Source organism: Indicator indicator, chromosome 2 (genome assembly GCF_027791375.1).
Source record: "Indicator indicator isolate 239-I01 chromosome 2, UM_Iind_1.1, whole genome shotgun sequence".
NCBI classification, from domain to species: Eukaryota; Metazoa; Chordata; class Aves; order Piciformes; family Indicatoridae; genus Indicator; species Indicator indicator.
Window position 1 is genome coordinate 53,737,376 of NC_072011.1, and position 17,024 is coordinate 53,754,399.

At 37.0% G+C, this 17,024-nt stretch overlaps 1 protein-coding gene across 3 annotated transcripts in view; it reads right to left on the reverse strand.

Annotated features, from left to right (window-relative positions):
* The window catches only part of ESRRG (estrogen related receptor gamma), a 126,215-nt gene that overhangs the window by 47,944 nt on the left and 61,247 nt on the right, over window positions 1-17,024 (reverse strand). For 2 of the 3 annotated variants that reach the window (XM_054392701.1, XM_054392684.1), the window contains one exon: window positions 2,597-2,707. In XM_054392701.1, coding sequence (XP_054248676.1) covers window positions 2,597-2,707 — 111 coding nt within the window. The remainder of the gene's footprint in view (window positions 1-2,596; window positions 2,708-17,024) is intronic. The other variant, XM_054392693.1, reaches the window with a different exon arrangement.

Genomic DNA, 17,024 nt, shown 5'->3' on the forward strand with positions numbered 1-17,024 from the left:
CACATTATTTTTCTCTTTTTTTGAACAGTCCTTTCATATTCTGTTTAATTTCACACTGAAAACATAATCTTTTTAAGTGAGAAGAGATAACATTGCTTCTTTCCAAATTCCAATACTTTTACATGTACTGAAAAGAAGGATAAATAAAGTAGAGTTTAACATCAGACCATATCAAGCTGAGGACTTCAGCCATGGGTTTTTAACCAGTGATAAATGAAGGAAGAAGCATTCACATCCCCAGGTTCTGAGGAAATGGCCAAAGAAGCCCTTCTATTTATTTATTTATTTGTTTATTTATTTATTTAATTTAATTAGGTTCCTCACCAATGGCTTTTTGTAGGTGATTCAAGAATACTGTGTATTTTGACTCATGATTTGCAAAACCTCAAATTCTTTTTATTTCTGCAATCAACAAGATATACAGCCAGGACATTAGATTCCATGGGGAATCTGGAAAACAGAATACAGACCAGAAGCAGGTGTAGAAAAGATCCTCCAAACACCTGTTCTTTCTCTATGGGGGAAAAAGCTACATGTGTTGGGAGTGTGGATTAGTACAGACCACAGGAAAATTTTGAGTGTACCGAGAAAGCTCCATCACTGAAGAAACTGAATAGCCATAAGCACTGTTTCTAGGTAAATCTTATTTAATGTTTCCCTAATTAGAATCAATAGAACCCAATTTTCATTCCTGTGCCTTTGCTATGCACAAACTATCAGTCAGGGTCCAGAAAATCTCCCAGGCTACTTGCACTCAAAGCCAATTCAACTGTTTCAAGTCTTGACACTTATCTGGCAGGATCTGAAAATTAAGTTTTAGAAATGTTTGTTACAAAAATGTTTGTAATTGGACAAGCTAAGGAAAATAAAGTGAGACACTCAGATAATGAGTAATGATTTATAAGGAGGTTAGTTTATCTCAGGCAAATGGAGCTTACAGAAATTGGTGTAGTTATCAACTTAAAGGTAATGTAATGCACTACTTTGCAGTAATCTTGGGTTTACATGGAGATTCCTGTATTTCAGTTAATACAAACCTCTGCTCACATTAAAGGGCTTGAGGGTTTGGGTTGGATTTTTTTTTTTTTTTGCCTGTTTGGTCTGGGCTTTTTTTGGTATGCTAGGCTATCAGCATTTCCACTCAATGACAGTATCAAGTAAATGAAAAACTGACAATCTGTGCACTCAGGAAAACTAAACCTCTAATGAAATTAAGCATTAGAGTTTATTAAATTTTATTGTATTATCAGAAAGTTTTTATTATAATGTGCAAAATCTGCTTAGTGCAGCCCTAGATTGTATTTACAGAACAGTGGGACAGCTTATGGAGGCTGAGTAGAAGATGCCAGATTGGACAATTGAAGGAATATAATCAGCATAATGTTTTTTGGAAAGGCAAAAGGAAACTATGCCATATGTTCACTTAAGCCTTAATTTTATGTAAAACTGGCTGTTTTTTCTTTGACACAGCTAAAATGCCCTTTCACTTACAGTTCAAAGACTGTTTATTTGCTCTCCAGATCCCCATATGCTCAAGCGTATTGTACACAGCACTGTCCCCTACCGGGGAACACGAATAGAAAGAAATTCCATTTTCCATCCAGTCAGGAATTTCCAAGAGCCTAAAACTGACATGCATGTTGTTAGTGGCAGAGGGGCAGAAGCAAACAAGAGACTGTCCTGGAAGTGGACAAGAAGGAGTTTGCCCTCCTTATTTCTCCATCTTATTTCTCCATTCAAGGAGCAAATTAACCTTCTCAGCAGGAGCAACTGGACGTGTGTATTCTCATTTGAATTTGGAAGAGTTTGCCACACTCGGTACAGCGTGTCTGCCTTTGTAGAGTAATACACCAGCCTCCTGCACTACAGCTATAATGCTATTAAATTTACTTCATGGAATTAGTACAGTTGCTGCCTGAGTTTATATAAGCTGCAAAGCAAAACCCCTAACTATTTTTAGTTAATCGCAAAGAGGATGGAACTTGTATTTTAGCAATGAGGTGATCATCTCTCTCTTAATTTCAGCCTGGTGAGATACAATCAAGGACATTATTAAAATATAACAAAACAAAGCAAAAAAAAAATCTATTAGGGTACTAAAGCCCAAACTACCAATCTCTGCTTGTTATTAGTGTGGCATATTGCTGTTTTAATCTAATGCTAGGTAGTGTATTAATCTATACGTATAAATTAATGAGGCTGTTAATGTATTTTCATTGGCAGGTTGAGCAGTCAAACTCATTTAGTTAGTGAAAACTACAAAAATCACTTTCTTGTGAAATCTGAAAGTAGAAGCTTCAATGAACTAATGATCACAGTATGAACCATTTTATGTACCACTGAAAATAATGATAACCTGTAAATGTAAAATTTGCACTGCATAAACCATGCTTTTATACACTGCCACCTGTAAAAATACTCTTTGTTCAACTCCACTTGAGAAAGATGAGCATATTTAAAACAAAATACGTTAACAGCTAAACGGATATAGTGTTCATGGTAGTATCTTCTGGCCAAACCCTTGTCCCAGTCAGAAGGAGCTTAGGAGTCAATATGCCGTATTCAAAGAGAAATTTTGTAAAGCTTGTGTACTCACATGGCTTTTTTGCTGGCTGAACTAGCTGAGGGTTCAGGTATGGGCTATTTTCTGCATCTATTCTGCGCTTGTACTTCTGGCGACCTCCACGTACTCTGTCTAGGCGAACACCTACATTGTGAAAAATAAGTAAACATAATTAAATATATCGTAAGGATGCCTTTCAGGTAACAATTTTCTACCTCTTGCCTTCCAATATTTATTTAAAATGCACATTTAATTCAAAAGATTAATTTTAGGAAGCAAGCAAAAGCAAGTGCTACAAGTATTTGCAAAATGCTTTGATTTTTCACACATGAAAGACTAAGTGTACAAGATCATTTCCTATTTCTCTAAAAACAATTTTTCATATTTACGTATTATTGAAAGCTACTAATAAGTTCAGTTGCCTTGTGAAAGAGCCTGATCTCAAGTCACCTTTGCCAGAAGCAGAAATACAAAGATGTAATAACCACCAGGAATATACAAGGCTAATACTGTGAGCACAGAAGTACAGAGAACTAGCACTTTAGAAATAATGTCTGCAGCATAAAGTTTAGATAGTCAAAACCAATGGTTTTCATTAACATGGATTAATATGACCAGAGGATACAAATTATCCTTAGTAAAGCAAGAATATACGTGGCTTAAAGACTTGAAATGGTTCATGAGGGTTTGAAAGAAATTGTATGGCTGTGTATTTAGATGTTATCAATAATGAATTAACATTTGTGTTCTACCTCCATACTGTTCATTGCTTCAATAAAGCATTCTGCTATCTCTTTTGTACGGATATATAGGAGTTTACCTTCCTGAAACAAGCTGTAGCTGCTCTCACAGATGAAAGAAAAAAAGAGGGGGAGAAAAAAGACAGTAGGTCCTATAAAACAATTAAGTATTTTTATTTCTTTCTGAGTCACCCAGGCAGATTTCCAGACAGCCATGATGAATGTCAGTAAAACCAGGCAGTAACACAACACTGGAGTAGAAAAACTCAGCACACATGCAGGCCAAGTCATACCAAGTACAAAATCTGTTCCTGATGACATGGATTTAACTAGATACGAATGCAAGGACACATTAGGTATCGATGATCCCTGTGAGTGACCTAACAACGTGCAGCTCACTTCTGCAATTTTCATTCTCTATTTTAACTCTCCTCCCTCTGTTTATCTTTTCTACTACCATTACTGTGCCCTATTTTATTACCCACCTCCCTAGCCTCTCCCTCACAGGAAATACCTCCTGAACTGGCGGTCTCTGGAGAGCAGAGAAGCCACCACCAAAGAATTTACTGCTTATATGCAAAGCAAGAAGAATACAGCACAGAGTTTACTTGCTGTGTGTTAATCTGCACAATCTAGTTACTGGGAAACATTGGCCAGTCTCCATTCATCCTGAAAACTCAAAAGATGATTGACTGGGTTTTGGAGAAGGAAAGCCATTTTACCAACTAGCCATAAATCCAAGACCAACTCTTGTTGCTTTGGTTTTCTTCTTCTTTTACATTTCCTGCTTTCTTTTCTTCCTAACTTTTTTTTTTTTTTTAATTCTAGCTTCTACTCTCCAAGCTGACACGAAAGTAACACACCAGAACACTCACTAGCTGACCCAAGGAAGACAGCAGTTTACAGATCCAATTCTGTGCTCCTCAGCCAGCAGGCAAGGCTTTGCATACATGGGATTCTCATCTGCCCCAAGGGACCATTGGTATCTGCATAGGTTAGCAACATAGGAGATACCTGGCTTAAGGAGACAACCCAAGTCTGTATCTCTAATACAGTAATTGTGTACTGTGGGTTTTCCTGAGCACATCGAGCGGTATGTTGATGCTGGACCTGCTGGTCTCAACATGGAGAGCAGAAATACAACCAACAGACCAGTTGTGAGGAGGTGACCACTGCCCCAGCATGTGCAAAGTGGCCCAGACCTGTGGAGCCTGTGGCTATTTATTGAGACGCATGTGAACGTTACAGTTCCACTTTCTCACAGCCTGCCTCCTTAAGCCCACTGATTTATCTTTATTTTAACAGGTGCCCTGCTCCCCAGTTGCCTTCCCATCCATTTCAAAGATGCAACACATTGTTTTTTTTTACTCCCATCCTTTTCTCACACGGTTTGGAGGTACAACATCTCTTATCAACTCCAGGGACTCACAGACTTGAAGGCCATCAAAACATTTCATTATTATTCCCGTTTTGGGTTCCCACAGTATACAACAGAGCTAAATGGTTTTGCTCACCAAGAAAGTGGGTAACGATCACTGCTATTGAATAGTGAATTTTCATTTGGTTTACTGCAGAACATTCACTATTTCACTCCCTTAAACTCAAGAAGTATTATTTCACAGTGTATGTCACCATCTATATTTTCGTGAATCACATTACATGAACCACATGTCCAAACAAGTCAGTGTATAATTATGACTGTATTCTCACACATGATATTTACCTATTTCACTACCAGACTTGTGACCTATTTGTGGTCTAAGATAGCCTACAAAATTCAGTGATTCAATCATCAAAGGATGGTTACTTTATATTTGTTTCTAAAGTTATACTTGGAAATACACCAACTGCAACTACACTTCAAAAACTGATAGTCAAAAGCTTTTCAGAGCTAATGATAACTCAGTGTTCTCCACCCTTCAATTAGGAGTTTGAGTAATACCTGAAGCAAATGGAATCTGGGGAAAATACTCTGTTGTAAAGATAAAGAGCCAAGGTTTGACAGTTGAATATTCAGAAACAGGCAGAGGATTAGAACAAGCCCCATGTGATATTGGTGGGATTATTAAGAAGACTGCCCAGCATTTTAAGAAAAATAGATAGAAAATGATTTCTGCATAATTCAGATGCAATCCTTCTTTCTGCATGGGAGCAGATTTCATAGTGATAAAAGATGGATAGCATCAGATAGAAGTATGTTTAATCAAAAAGCAATGGAACTGAAGCTTAAATTAAAATAATATAAATCTACCAAGATGAACGATTTTTTTTTACCTCCTTTGCATTTGCCAAGATACACATTCAAGCTATTCACATACTCAGTGGAAATACAGATGAGTATCACAATAGTAAAATTACACATGGATTCACGTACTGGCTGATTATGCAGAGCTATACCTACAAATAGAGCTACTTTAAAAAAAAAAAAAAGTCTACATAACTGGGGACTAACAGTATCACACATTTTAAAATGACCTAAATCTACAATATAACTAATTCTACTGTTAAAACATTTTTGATAACACAATACCAATAGAATATAAATTAGAAGTTTATGACGCTATCATTAAAACTGATACAGAGTTTATTGTCATTTTAGTGCCTAAGCCTTCCTTACTCCTACTACCATTACAAAGTAGCTATTTTAGAATAAGTTTCTGACAATCCAACATAGTCTAAGTAGTATTTTAATTCCCAAGAACCTTTATAGCAGCAAACACAATGGGAAACATCACCTAAGAGAGTATACCTGTCTGATATTCCATACAAACTTGTCATTTGGCAGGCAGCAAACTAAAATCCACTGAAACTGAAATTTTTGACTGCTCTCAAGACAGTAACAGCTGAAGCCTTCTTTGTTAGAAAAAGAAAGGGAAGAAAGAAAAACAATTCTGTCCATACAGATCTTCATTTGGAGTGGGAAGGGCTTATCATCTTGACCAGAAGTAACTGCTGTAATTCAACACATACTCTGTACTCAGGCTGTTCAAAAGGATATTGTGGCACCTAGCTATGGCAAAGGGTAAAGCAGACCTCTGCTTTAACTCTGCTGTGCATGTGGCCTGCCAGAGCCTTCAGCAGCTCCCTTCACTCACCCTGTCAGTCCTCAATCACAAAGTGAAAAGAAGGATATCCACCCAACTACATGAACTCACAGCACATCTCCCAGTAAACTGCACTGTATGTACTACTATCATAGTTTTTTAGGGTCAAAACATCCCTTAATGTCACTGAACAAAGCTCCACTGAAGACAAGCAAGTTCATTGCCCACACTCCCCAACACTGAGTTCCATTTTAAAATTATTCAACAGAAATAAAAGCCCAAATGATAAAAGCAGGGATGACCACAGGGCATCTTATTTGGTACAAATAGAAAGAATAGCTCTGCTATCACCTGTGATGTGATTTCAGCAGTCAGCTGCAACACATTCACTTTATACCTTGGAACAAGTAGAACCCATGAGCTCACGTGTTCAGGAGTATATCAGTAAAGGATAGGTTTGAGATCAGAACCAAACCCACAATCTCAACTTGGTATGTAAGTGCTCCCTTTCCATCCTCCCTACATGACAGATATACAGCAAGCAGACACATTCTACATCAACACCATTCCTGCAATACTCACCTCTATATCAGCACTCTCTATATACTAAATATATTACAATCTCAATTTTTGAGATGTGTAACCGGATAAGGAGCCTTTTTCTACAGATGTCTGAAGAGTCACAGAATCATAGAACAGCTTGGATTGGAAGGGACCTCAGAGATCATCTACTCCAACCTGCCTGACATGGGCAGGGATGCCTCTCCGAGGCCTCACCAATCTGGCCTTAAATACCTTCAGGGAGGAGCCATCCACAACCACTCTGGGCAACCTATTCCAGAGTCTCTCTACCCTCATTCTGAAGAACGTCATCCTATGATCTAGTCTAAACCTATTCTCACTCAGCTTAAAACCATTACCCCTAGTTTTGTTACTATAGACCCTTAGGAAAAGTCCCTCTCCAGCTTTCCTGTAGGCTTCCTTCAGGTATTGGAAAGCAACTATAAGGTCCCTCTGGAGTCTCCTCTTCTCCAGGCTGAGAAATATTGTCTTAAATTTTACAGTGAGACCAGTAAGAACAGATACCCACGTAACTGCATCTTGTCATGCTTTAGAATAATATCAGTAGGAGAGGCAAGAAAAACAGATTAAGAGCAGAACTAGAAAAAGCAGAAGGAATCTTAATGGCAGATTCTGATGTAGTTCTCCCATATGGGACAAAAATCTTGATAAAGCATTCCAGTTCATTTGAACATACTGTACTTATTTTTAAGACTGCTGGGTAAGCTTGTGCGAATATTATAAACTCTGGGGTTTGCATTTATTCACATAGAACAGGAAAACCAGTTGATTTTTCCACCATGAATACAGACAGAATGTACTTGAGAGATAAGAATGCATGGTCATCTAGTAACTCTTCAGACAATTCCATAATCTCTATAGCTCAAGATTAGAGAAGTGTGAGGCCAGTGCATTAATCCTATAGTCTGAAAGATCTATAGTGGAAAAAATACTTGCACTTTAAACAACAAAAGATCTCTCTTAATACAATAGAAACATGCAGCAGGTAACACAGCATGAAGAAAAAGGATAGTATGAGCTATTTTTTCTTCTGGATCTGCATATTTGTTTTGTGTGCTGAATTATAGGGATGCCAAAGTGCTTCTGAAATAATTTTTACAAGTATTTGGATAATACCATGTGTAGGTAAAAATTCAGCTAGAGATGCACAATATGTGTCCATTAGGCAGGTAACATTTTGGAAACAGAGTTCTAAGTCATCAAAGAAGATAACAGCTATGACTCAAAGCTTTCCTGATCTACAGCTGAATTATCAATTAGCAGGGGAAAGCTTTGGTGTTTTGTCTTCTGATAGCTATCTGCACTATTAAATACACTATTTAGTGTAGCATCCAAGTCTAAAAATCATCCTCCTATTTCACATTCAGTCAGTATTAAACAGCATTTGTTAACATAGGATAAAATTTGCACTTCAAGAGGTGCCTGTAAAACAATCTCACTCAGGAACCTGCCCATATAATGAACTGAAAGACGAAACAGCATTCATTACTTTAAAATCCTACTTGCTCTGTGACTATGAACAAGTTGCTTAATTTATGCGTTCCTTGGCCAAAGATGGGAAAAAAAAACCCAGTTGTGGTTTGTTTGTTTTTTTCAAAAATAGTATTAGGACAGATTGAAAAATCAAAACAGGAAAACATTGCTTTTGTAAAACAAGAGATTCAAGCCAATGTTTTATTTCAGATTTTACTAGTTTAATAAACAAAAATGTTTCTTGGCAACCAGGTGTAGAGTAACATTTTGGAAAATTCACTTTTTTTCCCAGATGTGAGGGATAAAAAGGCAGGAACAGGAAAAAAAAAAGAAATCTCTTTAATTAAAGCCCAGAGGTGGTGTGGGTTTTTTTTTTTTTTGGTTTGACAAAGAACTGATATTAAACGTGTTACTTACACAGCTCAGTACTCAACCTCTCTTGAAAGGAACATTAACTTTGTATGAACTAATCATCTACATGCTGAATTTTTGTGCACTGCCATTTATGCATTAAAACATAAAAGAACATGCATAAAATCTACTTAGTTTTCCCATGCAAATGAGATTTTGTGTAAATAAATTCTATTATTTCCTAGCACAAGTGATTTCTGTTGAAGATCCTCCATAAACAAAAACGTTCACATGGAGAAAACTTGGCATAAAATGTTTAAGAGTCCTATTGTTGCTTTACATTTTTAATGGTTCCATATGAGGTTAAGTATTCTAATCTGTGACACTCACAAATACAAATTAGGTCACACGCAACAGGTGACAAGTTTTAATTGAATGTCTTCTGTCTGCAATTCTGACAAAAGGTGAATGGAAATAAATGAGTCTGGCAAGACAGCCCTGAGCCTTACAATACCCAATATCTCATTATTTTTAAACAGCTATCTATAAACTGATGCTGACAAGCCTTGAACCTTTTATTTCTGTTCAAGAAGAGGTGAATGTGCAAAAAGAAGAAAGGAAAAAAAGAAAAAGGAAAAGAGGGCATCTACTTTGTTGCATTAAACATGCAATACCCACTATGAGCTCTCAAATATCACAAAATAATAATTTTTACACTTCACATAAAAACTTATTAAAAAAGCCCAACCTGTTTCTGTTCTGGAAGAGATATAGTCTCTGCACTCAGTTCCTAGCACCTAAATGTGATCTTTTCTGATCATTATACTACCGCAGCTTGATTAGAATTATGCTAGACTCAAGCTGATTTTATTTTAAAGAGACTGTAATTAGGTCACTAAATACAGGCCACAAAAGTTGCACTTCTTTTCCTTCTCTTTTCTGAAGGGAGGAAGGACCCACATTGCAGCAAAATGTGTGTATTTGTAAGCTCTGAAGGAAAAGCAAAGCAGAACTAAGACCATGAATATATAAAGCCCTGATGCCTCTGAAATTAAACAGTTAGAATCATATAATACTTCTCCCCACATCCCATGGATTACTACTATACTAAATACATAATAATAGATATAATTTTATATATATATATATATACACACACATAATAATTAGGATGTAGTGTAAAATACTGCAAAAGTTGTGTAAAATAACACAGAAAATATCATTGCTAATTGCACTATTAAATTTCATGTCAATGTGCTTATACATCATAACCATATTATTTAATTGTATATGCCTTATTTTTTTAATTATGCATATGACACCCTGGGACAAGGTATAAGAATAAAGGCAATCTATCACTAACTAAACACCACAGTTCTTACCCTAATTTATTTAAATATTGTTACACAAGATGCTATCTTGTTTCAGAGTTCAAATTACAATCAATTTAATGAAGTGGAGCTTGCTGGGCTGTAAAGTCATTACTGCATCAACACACTTGTAACCATTACTTTAAGGTGACAAGTGCAGACTGGGCAAGTCGGCTTGGCTGGTGATCCAAGGAAAGGGCATGGCTCACCAGGACACAGAAAGGTCAAAAAGTAAGTTTGGGCAAGCCTACAGCAATGCCTGAAGGTCAAAAGCAGGCCTTTATTCTAGATCATATCACCAGAACTTATAAAGAATTCAAGAGCTATGCTAGTGACAACTCTAATAGAAAAGAAGTCTAAAAGAAGTTCTGGACCATTTGCTGGTGGCTCTCAAGAGAGATGGGAAGATTGAAATGAAATGCATTATAATAATTGGACTGTGAAGTACCAGTAGCATGAATCAAGATTTCAATACCCTTTTCAGATACAATAATGTGCAGTTTTGCAATATTTCACTTAGTGACTTGGATGATATAGGATTCTGGAATTAATCTGAGATCCAGAAATCATGTGAGTTGAAACAGCTACATAAAATCATCTTGGTCCTACTGGGACGAAAAAAATAGCTTGCTTGGAATTAGGCTTTCTATCTAGAAGATGTGATTTCATGTTTTGTTTTGCTGGAACAGAATGAGAAAAAGAGAAAGGATTGCTCTCATGCTACTGGAGCTTTAAAACTGATGTACTGAAAAATTAAAAGTTCTTCACTCTAACAAACAAGTTCCCTAATTTTAGGGGCTTTATTTTTCTGTGCTGAACTGTACAAGAGTTAAGATGAGCAAAATCTTATTTCCAAATTGCAGTCATCTCGCAAAGTAAGACTGACTAACAGTTTCAGATAATGTTGAAGTATGGTTTGCTTCTGAGCCTCTGTAGCCATGACCCCAGAACTTTGTGGAGAAAAATGAAAGACATAGTCTTAAAACCATCACATTAAGGTGGAGTTATACTGCCAACTGAGTCTAAATAGGCGTGGTACAAAAATATTCTCACGGAATTTTGGACTTCTCCACAGTCTATTCATGGAAATATCATTTTCACATTGTCTTCTCTTTTAACATAGTCATAACAATACCAGTAATGTTATCTTTCTCATATTTATCTATTGACTAATTAGGAACTACACTTTTGTTGTTTTTTTATTCTTTTAAAGTATAAGACAATGATCTGTGGAATCTCATCAATTTCACACTTCAAGATTCCTCAAAAGGTAGGCATGAATCACAGAATTGTCAGGGTTGGAACAGACCTCAAGGATCATCTAGTTCCAACCCCCCCTGCCATGGGCAGGGACACTTAGGTTGCCCAGAGCCACATCCAGGCTGGCCTTAAAAAAATCCAGGGATGGGGCATTCACGACCTTCCTGGGCAACCTGTTCCAGTGTCTCACCACCCTTATGGTGAAGAACTTTCTAACATCTAATCTAAATCTACCTTCCTCTAGCTTGGATCCATTTCCCCTAGTTCTGTCACTACCTGACACCCTAAAAAGTCCCTCACCAGCTTTCTTGTAGGCCCCTTTCAGATATTGGAAGGCCACAATAAGAATACTGAACTTACTCCCTCTTTCTGCAGGGTATTCTACAGCACTGCGAAATCTAGACCAGGTGGCACAATGGGAATACAGCCCAAGAAGCTTAAACCATGTCTCAGCCTGTGGTTGCGGAGAGTACATTTTTACGAGATTTTTCATTTTTATCATGATTTATAGCCTAAGTATGCTTATCAATTTTAACCTATACAGAAGACTGTACTAGAAACTAGAATAAACTAAAGTAATTTAATGAGTGCATGCCAGCTTGATGTTGTAAAATATGAGGCATTTTTAAGCCTAAGCGTCAACTTTATATGAAAACGTGAGCTTGGAAAATGTAGTTGATATTCTTACATTTTGGCATTGCTTTGTAGCCAAAAAAAAGGAGCATTTTTTTTCTTCTGTACTGTCATTATATTTGCAGGGGTTTTTTTTCAGTATTCAGGGTTTTATTTAGGGTCTTGGAGTACTCTTGCAGTACAATTAGAGGTTAAATCCCACTTCAAGATAAAATAATATATTACTAGTTTAGGTGTCTTTGGCAAATGACATGGCTTTTCTTGTACTTTGCTCTTCCTGTCCACATATTTTAACTTCCTGCTTCTTAAAATTCTACCTGCTACAAGAGTAAAGTTCAACACTGGCTTTGGTACAGTTCATAGTACAGATGATCACATTTTAAGACTGTGAGAAATTTTAAATTTCTGGTTCCTACTCCATTTCTGACTACTCTAAGTAGCTGCTTTTTCTAAAAAGGGAAATATTTACCTGCTGCTTTGGTAGGAAAAAGACCAGCAATCTAGATTAATATGTTCAGAAGGTACTGACATACATCACCACAGCACCTTCCTGTGCAGTATTGTTCCTGCCTGAAAATCTCACAAATTAATGCATAAAAATCGACCTAAAGGGGTTTTGTTTGTTTGTTTCACTATTTCCAGTGAGCTAACAACAAAACAAAAACTTCAAAACCAAGCGGCTAGATGGGCATAAAACCAAGACACAGAATAGTGAAATAAAGAAAATAATGTAAGATGACAATGGGGTGGAATTGCTTCCTATTAGTGTTATCTTATAGCATTGTTTTGAAAGGTGGAAACAAAGAAAGCAGATACATTCTCCAGAGGTGGCAGGAAAAACATTCCATTACATGCAGCTTAATGTAACACTGGTAAAATTAACTCAGGAAGAAAGTATTTTTTTTCCTCAGAAAAAGTTGGGTAGTAGTGCATTTAATGATCTGCAAAAATCCTGATAATTTACTCCAAAAAATCTATTTTGTCATTTAAAAAATTAATTAAATAGAAAAACTCTTTACAAACATTGTCCTATAATTTCTGGTAACGACAGTGAAAGCTTCACTAAATCCTGCAAGAAAATTACTACAGAATATTTTCATCTACAATGTGCTACAATTAATCTGAAACTTTCTTCTGCCCTCCCCAGTATGAAGGAATGTAATTGATACGTCCTTAATTTCAACCCTTTACTCAGAGGTTAAACAGAGCAAACCAACTTTTAGTTCAGAACTAAAAATCTGTCTGCAAAGTTTCTGACAGCAGATGGAAACCAGAGCATTATAATAGGGCATTTTCCAAGATAATGGCTCTTTATCATAGCTCCTCATTGGACAAATATCTTCGCATTCGCAGATCCATTCTTACATATATGAGAAGTGTTCAAAGTGATGGTCCAAACCAGTGCATAAAATCAAAATGTGGCATCATTAAAGACCCCAATGTGTGTTTGATTAAAAACCACCTGATTTTCAGCTCAGGAAGGATCCATTTGAACTGGCCTTGCCATGGAGGCATTTTACGAATTGGTCTTTATCGACTCTCACAACCTCACACACAGAACTCTTCTCAAGAAATATTTGAATTTTATACAAAGTATCAGAGTGTACAAACATTCGTTCCAGTATTTTGCAGAGTACTGAGAATACTGCACGTGTCAGTGGAAGATCTGTTTGAAGGGATGCCGACAGCTCAGTTAATGTCGGTGACATGGACAGTGACATGGACAGAGGCATTGAGTGCACCCTCAGCAAGTTTGCTGATGACACCAAGCTGTGTGGTGCAGCAGACACACTGGAGGGAAGGGATGCCATCCAGAGGGACCTTGACAGGCTGGAGAGGTGGGCACATGACAACCTCATGAGGTTCAACAAGACAAAGTGCAGGGTCCTGCATCTGCGTCAAGGCAATCCCAAGCACTGATATAGGCTGGGCAGTGACTGGTTGGAAAGCAGCCCTGAGGAGAGGGACTTGGGGGTGCTGGTGGACAAGAAGCTCAACATGAGCTGTCAATGTGCACTTGCAGCCCAGAAAGCCAACCAGATCCTGGGCTGCATCAAGAGAAGTGTGGCCAGCAGGTCAAGGGAGGTGATTCTCCCCCTCTACTCAGCTCTGGTGAGACCCCACCTGGAGTACTGCATCCAGTTCTGGAGCCCCTATTACAAGAGGGATATGGACATGCTGAAACGTGCCCATAGGAGGGCCACCAGGATGATCAGAGGGCTGGAGCACCTCTCCTATAAGGAGAGACTGAAAGAGTTTGGGCTGTTCAGTCTGGAGAAAAGAAGGCTCCGAGGTGACCTTATCGTGGCTTTCCAGTATCTGAAGGGGGCTACAAGAAAGCTGGGGAGGGACTTTTTAGGCTATCAGGTAGTGACAGGACTAGGGGGAATGGAATGAAGCTGGAAGTGGGGAGATTCAGGCTGGACGTGAGGAAGAAGTTCTTCCCCATGAGAGTGGTGAGAGTCTGGAATGGGTTGTCCAGAGAGGTGGTTCAGGTCCCATCCCTGGAGGTGTTTAAGGCCAGGCTGGATGAGGCTCTGGCCAGCCTGATCTAGTGTGAGGTGTCCCTGCCCATGGCAGGGGGGTTGGAAGTAGATGATCCTTGTGGTCCCTTCCAACCCTGACTGATTCTATGATTCTATGATTCTAATGTACTAACATTTTTAAACAGGTATTTGCATATTTACATAACATCATTGAAACAAATGTTTTTAAAATGTTTTCTCCTTTATCTTTATATAACCTTTTCCCTGTTATTCCATAAATGCCAATACTGAAGAATTGTGGATACATGAGAATCAGAAAGTGAAAATGAGCAGAAAAAAAAAAAGATTAATCAACCAAATTCTGATAATAAGTTCTGATTTTGTAAGAGAAGGCTCCAATCCTTCAATTGGATTATATGGGCCCATCTATACAGTCTATAAAAGCATCAGATTTGGTGAAAAATCTTAAGACTAAAAAAATGCATTCTATTATTTGACTTTTCTAACATCTTCTTCTTTCCCCTTAATACAAAAAGGACTGAAATATTCCTGTTTATACATATTTTTTAGAAGTCCAAAGGCTTCAGCTGGCTTTACCAGCTAAAATCTGAAAAGAGCATCAGATCAAATTTTTTCCCCAATTCTTTTAACAAGTTGTTCTTTGTTTCATGTTGGTAAAGCAATGGAAAAGAAAATGAAACACAAGGAGTTAACGGGTACAGGCAAAGCTCTGTGGGCATAAATGAAAAAAAAAATCTAAGTAACTCTTAATTTTGAATGTTAAGTATTCTCCTGAACATATTTAACACTTCATTCATGCCCAGAGTGTAACTGATTTGTATATTAGCTCATATATCCTCCCAGGCTCTTAACATGACATACTGCCTAGCCCACTGGAGTGATGAGTTATCCTGTTTGTGGTCCATGCATCTTGAGGCATTACTTGAGCAATTAAGGGAAAGTTTATTTGTGATACTTTATTGATACTACTGCTAGAAGATTTCTGTACAAAAGGACAATGGCTAGCCTGCACAGTGACTCGTCTCTCATAGCTAGCTCTAGAAGTGGGTCGGAGTTAATGCAGAAAAACCCAGCTGAAAAATGTTAATTGCAATATGTTCAGTGTTTTCCAGCCTTTCTGACTGTCCATAATGCTACCAACAAGTAATACTATGAGGTAAATTGATTTCACTTAAAAAAAATACAATAAATTTTGAAATGATTAACAATATACTCTGATTATAAACTGTCCCTGTTCTAAAAGAGATTACCTAATCTCACAGGTAATGTTGGGCCTTTGGGAAATGAGCTAATAAATTCTAGTTTTCTAAACCTAGCAGACTGATTTACTGCGAACTTCCCCCATTACAGTTATAGAAGTTGTCTATCAAATTGCTTATGAGAACAAATTTATGGAAAATATCCAAGAGTAATGCTTTGTTCTTACTAAAATATATGAATATGTATGTCATTTTAGCCAGATTAAATGAACAAAACAAAAGAAAGAGAAAAAAGGTCAACAATTGTTGTCACAAGAATTATTCTTTTGCACAAGAAAAAACTCCCTGCTAAAAATTCAAAATATTTTTGTTTAAACCATAATGGCAACTTCTATGAAGAAAAATCATACAAAGTATACAAGGGTATGTTAATAAAAGTAATTTGGCAATGTAATTACATAAACATTTAAAAGAGGAAATAAAGCATAAAATTTCCTCATCCCCAGGAACTGTTTTCATACAGAACTTTAACAGATGCAGATTTTTTAAAAAAAAAAATATTAGTTTTAAGTCAGTAATTCCTGACAAGCACAGTCTATTTAAATTAGCACATCCTTACCTTCCTGAATGCAGATCTCAATGGGAATATTCACCCTGTGCAATGCTAAACACACAAATATTTTATTTTTCTAGGGGCCATAAAAAGAGTATTTACCAAACAGAAGACCAAGGTCTTTTCACTGAATGCACTGCAACACTAGCATAGTTCTACTGAAGTCTGTACATTTCATCAGAGTTACATCCCAGAGCAGGAAGAGCAAAGAATTTACATTCACAGAATTTGTATTTTTTACAAATACTGCACTCCTTTCAAAGATTTCTGCATTCTCTCCTATTTCTCTCCCAAAGCTCTCTTTTCCATATTAAAACACATACACTGGACTCATCCTTTCTTCCTTTTTTTAAAATATATGTAACTATACATTTCTACCTGGGTTTCAATCCTATAGACTGTGATATCCAGTTCTGAAGACATTAAAGCTAAAACAAGAGCAGAATTAACGGATAAAAAGATGATAGGTTAGGTACAAGATAACCTCATGAAATAAATCTACTATAGAAACATTTCAGAATATTTATAACTAGCACACACAATACAAAGAAATGTGTCGAATACTCCAACACAGAAATTTTCTGAGAACTGGTATTTTCTGTATATAAAAGCTAATCCGAAATTGTGTTTGTGACATCCACTGTAACATCCAAGTCTCCTATCATCATCATCATCCTTTCAGTAGGAGA